This window comes from Pelecanus crispus, chromosome 2 (assembly GCF_030463565.1).
Source record: "Pelecanus crispus isolate bPelCri1 chromosome 2, bPelCri1.pri, whole genome shotgun sequence".
NCBI classification, from domain to species: domain Eukaryota; kingdom Metazoa; phylum Chordata; class Aves; order Pelecaniformes; family Pelecanidae; genus Pelecanus; species Pelecanus crispus.
The window spans coordinates 123,219,221-123,232,970 of NC_134644.1; the positions used below are offsets into that span (position 1 = coordinate 123,219,221).

The following is a 13,750-nucleotide window of genomic DNA, read 5'->3' on the forward strand; positions in this document are numbered from 1 at the left end:
ATAACCAGCTTAGTTATCTCTACATTACATGCAGATAAACTGTAGGAGTGGCTCTGCCTCTCTACAAAGCCACCCTTCTTCTATCACAAAAACCTGAATAAATCCTAACTGCTTCTAGCAATAAGAAAGAATTTTCTGCCTTACACACAGAGGCAAATAGAAATATACCTTCAGCAGATCCTCCACTACAACAGCATGTCCGAAATAGCATGCAAGGTGAAGAGGTGTCCAACCCATATTAGATTTACTTCTGCCTAGAAGACAAAACAGGTAAATTAAGTTTTGGTCACACAGTACAAAAAAAAGATCTTGGCATGTGCTTGGAGGTTGGCATGGATGATCTTTCTTCACAGTAAGAGGAGCAAGGAGGCTGGAAGCATCAATGCTATTCACATCATCTGAATTACTAAATTGGGATGCAGTCTAAGAACGTTAGATTCCAACCTACAAAATCCTTCTGAAAGGAGAAAGTCATGTAGTCTGATGGAGAACAAAACGTTTGTTTTAAGGTAATACCTTGTTCTTCAACAGTAGCAAGAAACTTCAATTACTTTCATTCACTATGAACATAGCACATGCAAGTACACATTTCTCTTGTTTATAAAAAAAAACCAGTTTGGTTTATCTGATTTTATATCCTGCACACAAATGAAAGGTAGGACAACCCATCTTTCTAAACAGATGACAAACCCAAACAGGTGGGATGGCCTCTAATATTAGGGTTTTTTATTGTCTTGTGCTTGCAATCCATTTTAATAAAGACAGCCTTACTAAGTACCATGATTTGAAATCTTTGTGCACTGCAGAACTCATGTACCATCTACAGCTGCAAGCCTGTGCAGGAACAAGCAGCATAAGTAGGAAGCAGGCACAGAACCCATCGTGCAAAGGAAACTATCATTTATGCTTTAAAGAGCATCTAAAGCATGTCCTGGAAGACTGGCTGTATGGATTAAATTCAAGAACTGTCCTACAATCACTTCTTTAAAAGCAAGATATTAAAAGCATTAGAGATTACTAATTTAACAACTCATGTTAGTTTCCAATTGCAACACTCAACTGTACTAAGCAAAGCTGATTTGTGCTTTGTCTTTACTAAGCAACAGACCCACAGCATTCCAAGTGCCACTTAAAAGCTATCATTTTGTATTTGGAAGCAAAATGAAAATGAGGCATTAGAAACAGTTTTGAAGTTATTGCCACCGTTAAGTTTTCTCTTTTCATGTATCCTCAAGCAGTGAAGTCTGGAACATGCACAACATTAAGCTTGCCCTGAGGGGACAAGCCACTAGCACAAAAAAAAAAAAAATAAAAGGACTGCTGGTCTTGCAAGTTCATCATTCTTTCTGCCCTTGTATTACAAGTTAACATTAGAATGTGGTTCACAGCCAAAGTATTTTCCCATTTCTTATAATTCTTTCCAGCTAACATTTCTGCCCTCTGTTGGCTATTTCTTTTGTTATTTGGTCCTCTTTCTTATCAACTCCTGCTGTTCTTCCAATACCAGATTTAGTATCTTCCCCTCATCCCTGCCTGCCCTACAACAGAACTCCTGCCCTATGTGACTGATGGGCTGAAGTAGCACAGAAAATAAATACAGTGTGGTTGACTAATTCTGGGGCTAGGTATGCTGGACAACCTACTGAACAGACATAATTCATCCCTCAGTCTAATAGGGAAGAAGGGTCTTTCAAAGAACACAAAAAGAGGTCCGAGTTGTACTGAATTCATGCAATTAGCCCAAGACAGTCATTAGTTACAGCACTGACAAGACAGTCCTGCTGCTAAGGAATTCAGTCTTTAAAAAGAAAAAAACAAAACAACCCCCCCCAAACACAAAAAAAACCCAGTAACCTGGCCAGATTTGTAGTTCTTACTGAATAAAGTCCCAGAGGCCCTTGTTCTGCATCCACTCTGAATGTCTGCATTTCTGATATTAGCTGACCAGTCACTTCTCAAGCTCTTGAGGTGTTTGTTACTTCTCATCAAGTGACCACAAGTGTTTGCATTTTTTTTATTATTATTATTATTTTAAACCAGGACATCATTACACCAAGGAGGATGCAAGGATAGGAAAGTAGGATAAACACAACAAAAAAAGTGATTCCCCTAGCCCTCCCACCCAGTTATTTGCTTTGATGCCAGTTAGCTATAAGTCTCAAGTGCTACCATTTGTTTCAAGAACAGAGACAACCTAGGCGGTAATCTCCTGGTTGGGGTCTGCCAGGCTACTGTGCAGTCATTCAAATGTATACTTTGGCATAACACACTGTTGACCATTGACCTTATTTTACAGTTTTCTTACTTTGCAAAGTCCTAGATATTCTATTTCCTTGTATTTGAGGAGAATAAGCTAACATAGCCTTAGCAAAACATGATCATTTTGGCTGAAAACCAGGTTTAGTGCTGTTTTAAAGTGGATACCTTCTTTTGAAGCCAGTGAACTGAGAAAACTGGAAATGGAAGTTCTCACTATTTGGCTGGATTCTCATCAAGCAAGTCTTGCTTATCTGCAAGTGTTGACTGGCATCCAGTCACAATAGAAAAAGTAGGAGAAGCCTGGATTTATTTTCTCTTCCTTCATTTTGGCTGAAATCAGGATGTTTGGGCTCACTCTTGTCAGACTCCACACTTGTGGATCTAGAGCACAGCCTCAGATATAAGCTCACCCTTTGAAAGACAAGACAGGTTTTACAAGATGTTGAAGGTAGGCTTTGACACCAAGGCACATTAATGTGTCGGACGTATGTCTGCCAAGGCATGCTCTGGGGGAAGCTTACACTACCTCCAGTACAGTCTCCCACCTGCTCCCAAAGTACTTTATTCCAAGCCAAGTGTCATTGCCACATCAGATGCAAGTCATGAAGGAACTGCTGCAGCATTGAAGACTTTCCCATACCCTGACTTTCTAGGGATATCTGATTATCCAGAAGGTAATGGCAGAAGGACAAGAGGCTGTAGGGAAGAAAAGGAAGATTGAGGGTTGTAAAAAGTCAGTTACTGTCTACAGCCTATATTTTAGTTAATCATCATGTGGTTGAGCAACTACTATCTGGTAGTACCTAACAGATCACTATTTGTAGCAAGACATAGTGATTTTGCTAGTGAGGAGGCAGAATGGCAGGAGTAGTTATACTGATGGGCTGAATTTGTCTTAGGCTATTTCCAGTGGGGTACTCCACAGGTGCAAAATGATTGAAACAATCAGTCTCTGAAGAGTGACTGTAGAAGAACAGAGATTTAACTCTGAAGTTTCACACAACCAGAATGCTGTAGTTACATTTCTGTGTCCTCTAAAATTTATAAGAACCAGAACTTAGAGAACAGAGGTTTCACTGTGTATAGATCCCATATTAAGAATTATTTTGTTTAACCTGAACTATCACCAGCATGTTCCCTTCTAGTTTCCTAGACCTCCTATTAGCAAGCATGCATTAGCTGGCTGGCCATGTATTGCTGAATTGGAAGATTAACAGCTAAGCACCATCCCTCTTTCCCTTCATTAGCTGTGTCTCTTCTACCTAGCCGCAAGCTTTCATAACACTAACACTTAACTTTGAGCAGGAATGCTGACTGGAGACCAGTTTGCTTGATATAATACAGGACTGCGGATTATACCATTTCATTATGCTTTCTTGACTTCAGATTATGTTTAAGAACACATCTGAGAAGCTCTGGAATCTCTTTGAAGCACAGGAGACTTCAGCAACTCATTTATTGGTACTGTTGCATGAATCTTAAGGTATTTTTATTCCAGCTGTTTAGGCACTACACACAATGTCATGAATATTTGCAAAGGACATAGTTGTGAGGTGAAAGACTCTAGCTCCATCAAGCTCTGCCTAGTTCCCCTTTAAATTATGAACTAGCTCCCTGAAGATGAAGTATCAAGGGTTTGGGTTTTACAACTTGTTTTTCCAGAGGTGAGCACATTCTGGGAACACACAGACATGGCTGAGTAGTCAAACAAAAGGGATGAATAAACTGATGATTAAGAACTAGAGTTAGGAAAGGGATAGAGCTTGTTCAGATAACAGGCTTCCCTGCTCTTTAGGGCAAGGTGTTCCCTCTGTCACAGCTGAGAGGAAGCTAGTTGCTCCCTCCCAGCACTATCTTCTCAGGGCCACTTAACAGTTAAATGCTGAACAAAGAAATACCAGCCCATGTAGAAAGAGTGGGATACACATCCACTTTTTTGAAGCAACCAGAAACACATTCATGTAAATAAAAAGAAATAGAAAGCTACTAAATGAATAAAGAAATAGGGCAGTCTGTGACTGCTAACAAGGTTGCAAATCCAGCCCCAGTTTGAAGTTTTAATGCTCAGCAAGTTGCTCAGCCGTAACTATGTTAGCTATGCATGTGCAAAACTTTAACGTTGGCCAAAGACCCAGACACAGATGACTGCCAATTTTACTTTCTTTTCCTGAGTAACCTAGTACACTGCTAATAGTAAAAAGTATACATTTGTTCCAACCATTCCTGCAAGTGGCAAGAGATGTAGCTGCTCCTACTACATGATAACGAAACATGGACCTAAAAAAAAAACAACCCAAAAAACAAAAGCCCATCACACCTAGCAGAGCATAAACAAACTACTGAATCTTCTCTGCTGCCTTGTTGGAGACTCTTTACCACCTTGAACCATCCCCTAGCACCATGGTCTGTTTTATTTAATATTATGAAGCTCCAAAGTTGACATAAGAAGGAACACAGGCAGAAAGAAGTACTGATTCTTTGCCTTGTTGACATTTCTAGCTTCTATAAATTACTTGGAGATTTTCTGTACATTACAATTATCTGTAGTCTGCCTTTATGATCTCTCCCCTATGTAAATATGGCCTTAGGAGTCACAGTGTAAAAGCAGTTGTGTGGTTTTTATTACTCCATTGAGCACTCCAAAGAGAGCAAGGTTATACTATCAGCAACAGTTTCACTACCTGTGGCTTCAACAGTGAAATTACAAACATTTGAGGAAGGCTACTAACCTTTACAGTTGATATCAAAGCTTATTTCTCCTTTGTTCATGGTATCGAGCAGCTGTTTAACTTCTTCAGCATTTCCATTTCTAGCATCATGGAGAAGCTGCTGTTCTGCTTCAGTACTCATCTCTAATAAAGATATGAAAGAACCAGTTTTGCAATATCTTATAAGAAAGTTGTGGCTTAATATTATGTCACTTCTCTCCCTTATTTAACATTAACACTGGTACGAGAAAGATAATTATTTCCTATGTGGAACACATTTAATGTGCAAGTTGTTTTCAACTGTCCAGCACCCAGACATGCCACTAAGAGTCATTAAAATTCCTCATACAAACAAAGCCGTTAAATAACAAAATACCCATGTTCTCTTGCTTCTCTGTTTTCTAGGTTCTAAGTGTGGCTTGACAGTTGGAACTGTATGCCACAAATAAGGCAAGCTTAGCTACAAGCATAACCAGTAAACATTTACTTTTTCCTCGTAAGGTTTTCATCTTTACCCCTTCAGGTTTCCAGAGGCAATACGAAAAAAAAAAAGAAAGAAAAAAGATATATGCCTTTTAGCCCAAGTATTTCTTCAGAATTAACTGAAATTATTTTGACTGCCAACCCTGGGGAACAGAATCCATCTTCACATGGAGGTCCCCAGATACCCAGTGACTGGTATGATCAGCTCTTGAACTCAGATACCTGACCTCCTCCAACCTTGACTTGAAGAGGAATCAGATATTTTAACAACTTTGTAGATTTGACCTTATCTTTAAGCACAACAGTACAATATAAAGAAGTTCACATGCGACTGTAAAATATAACTAGCTAGTTCTCATCTTACCATTGCTTTTGAACTACAAAAAAAAGATGTATTTACATCTTTCCAAGAATGGAGAAAACAAAACCTGTTATCATAGCTATTTTTAGGGCTCTCTACTATGCAGAGAGCCCGAGACCTCTGGGCAAGTGATACTGCTACTTATCAGGTCTCTCACTGAATACAGTTATTAAGTGATGTCTTGACCAATCTTTTCACACTGGTGGAATCATAATCTGAAGTTGTTTTGCCTTTTTTTTTCTTTTAAATGCTATTACAACAACTAGACCCAGATGCAGCACAGGCAAAATCCAACTTTAATATCCCATTTAAATATTCTGCTTTTAAGAGGTGTCAAGAAGTGATTTTAAAAGCAGACTCAAAAGACTGTAATGTAATACACAATTTACTGCTGCTAAAAACAACAGTAAAAGAGGCTGCCCAAGATCAGCATCTCCAGTTTAGCATCTTCACCTGACATACCACGTTTACCAGATCCTGCAGAATCTAGATTTCTACAGTCAGTTAATGATTGCAAAGAACATTACTGGCCTCACATAGTTAGCTTTCCTATACTAGCAGAGGTTTTGATTGGTCTGACAAACCGTTTGCACTCTGCTGCCTTGGACAGGCAGCTTGATTGCACCGCACGCACTCATAGCTAGAATAGATGCAGGGAGCTCTTTGACTACTGTAAGAAGAGAAGCCACTCGGGGAAAAAAGAGACAGCAAGAACACTGGGTAAGCAACAAAGCCTGTAATGGTGACAGATCTTGTAGTATTCAAGACTGAGACAGAAGCCTAGAACAGGACAGACTGCCAAAGCATTAACAATACAGAGAATAGAGTTTTCCCCTACCTTTTGATCAATCAGCAAAGGGAAAGAGGGAATCCATTTCCAAAGAATTTGAGAGAGAGACTAAGCAAGCCCTTTCTAGCACTGGATCAGGCACCTGTCATCTACCACAGACACAGGATATAAATACCTTCCCCAGCAGCAGCTGGACAATATTCTCATTTGTGCCTGCTTTTCATTTCTACTAGAAAAAAACCAAAACAAACAAAACAGTACTAGTCCTTCTAGTAATCCTTCAAGCCCTGAAGCTACCTTCTCCTTTAAACAGGAGTCTATCCACTTGCCTGAGGCAACATACCTGCTCCAGTTTGTTGTTACTGGAGCAGGTATAATTTTTCTCAGTGAATCAGTTCTAACAGTGTCTAGAGAAAGATCAAAATCAAATATGTCAATGTATTATCAGTCTGTAATATTTTCTCTGAAGCTGAGTGATACTGTTTCAGGGGGACACAGAATGCAGCACTGAGAATTGTACAGACAAAAGCTAACAGGATAGTTAGAGCGCATTTTGCTGGCCTACCCATCACGGATAGGAAAAAAACAAAACAAAACAGCAAAGCCCATCCTTCATTTTCACCCCCTCCCACACAATATTTCTTTAGCTATCTCTCAAATATCTCAGATGAGAGAAACACACTCCTATCATTACCCCATATCATTTGTCAACATCCCATCTACACAGCAGGTATGAATAGCAATGCACTTCCAATACATGAAGAACCTGCAGCTTCCATTTGCTATTGAGGAGAAGGAAGAAAAGACTGCTTGGGAAGGGAACCAAGAAGCTGATCCAAATGCACAACTCTTGTATACAGCAAGGCCAGTTATGCACATGACCAGAATCTTAAACAGCTTAAGATACACAGAAAGCTGAATCACTGTGTAAAATTACTTGCATTATTTCTCTTCCCCCCAAATAGTCATTAGGTTAAAATCAACGATTTTTTTATACTCTTACAGCAAATATTAGCAGTAGAGTGACATGCATAGTAACACGGCTAAGAAAGGTCTGTCTGCTTCACTGGTTTAGCTCCCAAAGACTTTGCTGTTCAGGCCAAGCCTCCAATTTCAAATACACTTTATAAGCTTGAAGCATGCAATGATGCAGAAAAGTGACCGTCTGGCTATTAGTCACAGTTAGAAGGATCATTCGCATGAAAATGTTCCTACAATTGGGGCTGGAAAGTGAATCTGTGTGCAGTTACTCATCAGACAAGTGATACGGAACCTAAAGTTTCATCTAACAAGCTAAATGAAGCATCTAAATGAAGTTGGCAGCAAAAGAGGCTCTTAACAGAACTTAGCATAATCTTGGAAATACCATTTTAAGCAACAGGATTTGGTGTATAATGAAGATGAGCAACCACCCACAGAAGTTTGAGTGGCAAGTTTAGAGTATGGAAAGAAATCAATACACATGCACTCAAACGCTATGTGCTTACAACTGTACTTCATACGCCTGCACTCCCCTGCAGACAGGGGTTTATTTGGTCACATGACCCACCACCAAGAGATCTCCAGAATCCCCACCCACCAGTTTTGGGGTACCAACCCAGACCATCAGCACTGAGGGAGAAACTTAACAGTTTAGTCTGGATTTATTAGCCATAAGATACTACTAACAGATTAGTTTATATGAATTGTGCTGCCTATATGCAAAGCTACTAGCCACTGAAGAGAGCAGACATCTCTTCAGTCAATGGTGTTGCCACCATTACCTTATTCCGTTAATCAGCTGATACAGGTTAAACTGCCTTTCACAGCTCATCTTTATACCTTGTGCTGTTGAAGGGCTTGTATGGGAGTCTCTACAAGTCACTGGTATACCATGAGAGAATAGCACAAGAACAATATTTAGTACCTCTGATACAGCTGAGACATGACTGCAAGACACTTCTGTTGAACTCATTAGGACTACCAGAGCAGTACTTGACTGCTAATTGAATCTTATCTTTTAAGAAGGTATGAAGAAGAACATTGAGATGCTCCACTTCTATCTTCTTCTATGAGACCTATGCCAGAGTGATCTTCTCATGCTATCACTGCATCTGTCTTCACACAGGGTTTGTTTCCAACACAAAGTAGAGAGCCTAGGTTACCATCCTGCCTGCACACCTGCTTAAGGGAGTTTTGCAGAATACTTAACCATGAAAGGCCACCTAACTACCAATATACAGACTACCAACTTTACCCAACTGCTAGGAAGAGTGTCCACGGAAAAAAATCTGCTTTTCTCAAAGCCATCTATGAAGACCTAAAGCGCCATCTCTGACCACAGGGCAGCACTACTGATAAGACCACTTGCTTTTGCCTTGATTTCTTCTCCTGCTGAAGCCTCCTGCCATGCAGGCAGCCCAGAACAGTGACAATACACGCTAACCAGAACATAGCTGTTTTTCACTCTGCTGCAGCTTGACAAGCAGCTGAAGCAGTAGTTGCACTGCCCAATTTAATGTTAAAGCTCTGAGTCAGCAGCTACTGGTGGCATAGAAAGCTTCCTATTCATGACAAACAGTAAGGTTGGTAATAAGCACAGCACTGACTAGTATTTCAAGAGATCTCCCTCTAGCAATGAAAACCTATATTCCTGTAGGAACGGACAACACTTGCTTAGGAATATTTCCTACATGTCCCAGCAAGCACACATTATGAAGCAATGCTCGTAAAGAAGGAGGACAAAATACACCAAACCGCACAAACAGACAGAACCTGTCTACAAACCCACACAACACACTGCACAGACAGGAGCTGCTCCAAGAAGAAAGAGTTGCAGTACTAGAAGCACCAGTGATGCTATCTAAAAGTAGTTATTTTAATCTTCAGTTAAAGGGTTCTAGAAGTTAGAAGTCAAATGTGCTTCTATGACACAGCCTCATTGTGCTTCATGTGAAAGCACCACCTATCTAAAAGTTACAGTTAATTGAAAGCACCACCTATCTAAAATAAAGTTACAGTTAATTGCTCAGTAGCAATTAATACGGATGCAATAACACAGTATCTGTTCAATACTATTACCAAGGCGACAGCTATTTAAACTAATCCTCGTTCTTAAACATCTCCTGGCTGGCTTTTGCACGTGGTTTAGTTCTGTTACATCAAAGACTTTCTTTCATCCCAGGAGCTCTGAATAAGCTTACCACAGCCGGTGCGAGACCTCGCCGGATCAGCAGGCAAACACAGCTCCAAGCAAGAACTTCAGCAGAACCAGCGGAGTTCTCTACGTGCGCCTGAAATCGAGCAGGTCGTTTCAGTACCGGTAATTAAATATTTTTTTTTTTTTTTTTTTAAAGGCGACAGGCTCACGCGTCACAGCAACGGCACCGCTTCCCTCTGGGAAAGGCGCGTTCGGACCCACCACGTCTGGGGGCACCGGCCACCCCCCCCTCCCCGCTTCGCCGTGGCTACGGGGCAGATGCAGAGAGGAGGAGGAGGAGGAGGAGGAGGAAGGGCCACCGCAGACCACAGCCGCCTCCCCAAGGCCAGAGCCCCCCGCCCGGCTACCAAGGCTGCCGCTCCTTCGGCTCCTCAGCACCGAGCCGCGCCTTGCTGCGGGCCGCCCCCACCGCCTCGCCGGGTCACGCCGTGAGAGGCTCTGGGGGGGGGTGGGAAGCAGCGACACCCCCATCCCACCCCCCAAACACGCTCCCGGCGGCCGCGGGAGAGAGGCGGCGCCGGAGGCGGCCAGCGAAGCGGGGTCCTCCGGGGCGGGCGGCCCGCAGCCCCTCAGGCAGCGCCAGCCCCGCAGGCCTCCCCGGCCCGCCCCGGCAACGCCGCCGCGCCCCTCGCAGCCGGCCCCGGCTGAACTTGGCACCCCCTCCCCTCCCCTCCCCTCCCCTCCCTCCCGGCGGGCAGCGCCGGCTGAGGAGCAGCCCGGCCAGAAGGAACGGCGAGAGATGCAGCGACAAAGCAAACGCCGCGGCGGGAGAAGGGCGCGTCTCCTCCCGTTCACCCCGTCCCCCCTGCGCGCCGCGAAAAAGAAGAAGAAAGAAGAAAACACGCCCGGGGCGGGCGGACCCGCCGCCAGCCTAGCCTAGCCTTGCCTCGCCTCGCCTCGCCTCGCCGCTCCGCGCAGCTCCCGCCGCCGCTGTCCTCCCCCCCCCGCCCCCCCGCCGCGTTATACGCACCGGGGCCGCACGTGACCGGCGGCGGCGCCTCGGCAGCGCGCACCGCTCCGGCGCGAGCTCCCGGCGGGGCGCAGCTCCGCCCCCTCCCCCCCGCCCCGCCCTTCCCGGGGAGGGACGGGGATGGCGGCGGGGTCCTGCGGGCCCGGAGCTGTCCGGGGGCCGCTGCCCTCCTCTCTTCTCCCTCTCCTCTCGTTCGGGTTCGCCTGGCGGCGCAGCCCGAGCTGCCGGGTGCGCGGTTTTGGCTCCCCTCTGCCCCGGGGGCACCCCCCGCCCCTGCCCCCCGCTGAGGGGAGCTGCGACAGGGCGGCGGCACAGGCGGCGGGACCGCGAGGGCGCGGGCAGAGGTGCGGGGGGCTCCCAAGCCCGTCAGCGGCCTCCAAAGAGGGCTGTAAGGGTAGCGGCATGCTGCATCACCGCGGGGGGAACAGGGGCGTCCTTGGCAATGGCTTCGGTCTCGGGTACAAATGCGGTGGAGTAAGAGGAAGTTGCAAATACAGGCACCGCTCCTAAGAACGGCATGCCGAAAGCAACCTAAGAGGGCGAGAGTTTCGGTACTATGGCCAAAAAGCAAAACACTCCCTTGTTTCGAGGCCCTTTGGTCCACCACTCCTTCCCATCTGTTCCTCCTGCCCTTATTTATTCTCCACTATGCCTTTCACCTGAAGCTGGCACCTTGCTTTTCTGCCTTTAGCACCCGAGAGGGGTTTTGCATTTTGAGAGCTCCCACAGCGCCTTTGAAATCTTGCAGGAATTTATTGAGGAAGTAGGGAAGCTTTGTGGCGTTGAGGTATGGCTGAGTCTGTGCCATATGCAAGAGGAGCGCTGAAAAGTCAGGGCAGGAGCCACAGGTACCATGAGAAACTATCTCAAAAAAAAAAACCTAGGATGAAACTTCTGTTCTGAAAGTGGGCAAGTTTAAACCTGAGCAATTCTTGTGAAACTCTAGAGACATAAACAATGAGGCACGCTTGTCGTGGTTTAGCCCCAACCAGCAACTCAGCACCACGCAGCCGCTCGCTCACTCCCCCTGCCCCGATGGGATGGGGGAGAGAATCGGAGGAGTAAGAGTGAGAAACACTCCTGGGTTGAGATAAGAACAGTTTCATAATTGAAATAAACTAAAATAGTAATGATAATAATATAATAATGATTATAATAATAATAATAATATACAAAGCAAATGATGCACAGTGCAATTGCTCACCACCCGACGACCGATACCCAGACAGTTCCTGAGCAGCGATCACTGCTCCCCGGCCAACCCCCCCCCCCCCAGTTTATATACTGAGCACAATGTCGTATGGTATGGAATAGCCCTTTGGTCAGTTTGGATCAACTGTTCTGGCTGTGCCCCCTCCCAGTTTCTTGTGCACCTGGCAGAGCATGGGAAGCTGAAAAGTCCTTGACTAGCGTAAGGAGTACTCAGCAACAACTAAAAACATCAGCGTGTTATCAGTATTCTTCTCCTACTAAATCCAAAACACAGCACTATGCCTGCTACTAGGAAGAAAATTAACTCTATCCCAGCTGAAACCAGGACAACGCTTCATTTTGCTATATTGTCTATAGCTACATATATTTTTAATGTTTTAAGAATGAAGTACCGAAAGAAGAAAAGGAATAGTTCCACACCTGCAGAGATAACACAGATTTCCTGTGTTTGGACTTCTCCTGCTTTTCATTACTTTAAATTAGTTTATCTTAGTTAAGAGGCCTGCTTCCAGGGATGCTTCAGCCAGTAAGTATATGACATCTAAGAGGCTTCAGTGCAGGATCACATTGACTTTCTTTCCTTAGGAGCAGGTCTTCAAGTTGCTGTCCTCACTTCAAGAGCACTAGCTGTTTCATGCCCACATTCCTGTCTTTTCTTATGCTCTTGGCTGCTGCTGTCAGTCTGTCTGAGCTTCTTTCCCTTTATGTCTTTCTCTTGCTTCCAGCTTTGAGGCATCTTTCACAACGCCATAACTGCTCCAAGCAACCTCACAATAAAATCAAGCATCCCTCCCTTTTCCTGTTTCGTATTATATTTTACATACACAAATACTATACATAAATGTTTATATTATTTCCTCATTTTTATTATAATTGTTGTAATACAATGAAAGTATCAGCATCCCCCTACTCTGTAACCCATTACAATGCAGCACAGAGCTTTCCCTTCAGCCAGCTAGTTGTATCATAGCTCCCTGTTCTGCGCCAGGGAGCAGGGGCAATGAATTGAGAGCGACGGTGCAGGGTTATTCTCTGAATCTCAGTAAGAAAGGCCTGACAACAAATGGCTTAAGAAAATTACTGTTTTAAAAAGACAGAGTAGAGAAGAGTAATACAGACAGCGAGTAAATCTTACGTCCCTTTAGGTGCTGTGAACCTCACGTTCCTGCAGCATTGGACTGACATTTCTAGTGACACAGCATTGGATTTAGTGGTGAACTTGGTTGTGTTAGGTTAATGGTTGGACATGATGATCTTAAAGGTCTTTCCAACCTAAACGATTCTATGATTCTATGACCCAGGATGGACTTCTCCCATGGCACGCTGCACAGATCCCATCTGTGGAGGGAAGCTCCTCCTTGGTCATTCAAGCTATTTTAGTTTTCTTAGAAGAAAACAGCTATTCGTAAAGGACGTTGGCATGAGAACTTCTTGCTGCACTTTTAGATAAAGGCAAGGCCACGCACGTGGTGTAATTGCCTGCACCAAGCAGGAGCTGCCCACAGGCTCCTCTGTGACAAGGCGCTGGTGGAGTTTATCCTGCAGCCAAGCGATTTGGGCACCGCGTCACAGGCCTGAAGGCAGCACAGCACAGACCTGCGCCGGCTCAGGTTGACTGTACTGTGGATCACTGGCTCCTGGATGTACAGTGGTCTCCTGGTCAGGATCACTATGCTCCCCCTGCTTCCAGCATCTTCAAGGACTGTCTATTTTTCATCAATGTTTTGCTTCCTTGCACATCCCAGAGTGCTTTTTGAAGTGTGGAAAT

General features: G+C 44.3%; 1 protein-coding gene across 3 annotated transcripts in view; it reads right to left on the reverse strand.

Moving 5' to 3' along the window:
* Positions 1 to 10,723, reverse strand: part of OSBPL1A (oxysterol binding protein like 1A) — a 79,666-nt gene extending 68,943 nt beyond the window's left edge. Inside the window, exons 1-4 of one of the 3 annotated variants that reach the window (XM_075706042.1) lie at positions 10,697 to 10,723; positions 9,784 to 9,873; positions 4,989 to 5,111; positions 169 to 254 (exon numbers count right to left, since the gene is read on the reverse strand). In XM_075706042.1, the coding sequence (XP_075562157.1) occupies positions 169 to 254; positions 4,989 to 5,109 (207 nt within the window). In that variant the 5' untranslated portion in view covers positions 5,110 to 5,111; positions 9,784 to 9,873; positions 10,697 to 10,723. Of the gene's footprint in view, positions 1 to 168; positions 255 to 2,804; positions 2,956 to 4,988; positions 5,112 to 9,783; positions 9,924 to 10,696 lie in introns of those variants that run through there. The other 2 variants (XM_075706043.1, XM_075706044.1) reach the window with 2 other exon arrangements.
* Positions 10,724 to 13,750: the final 3,027 nt, after the last annotated feature.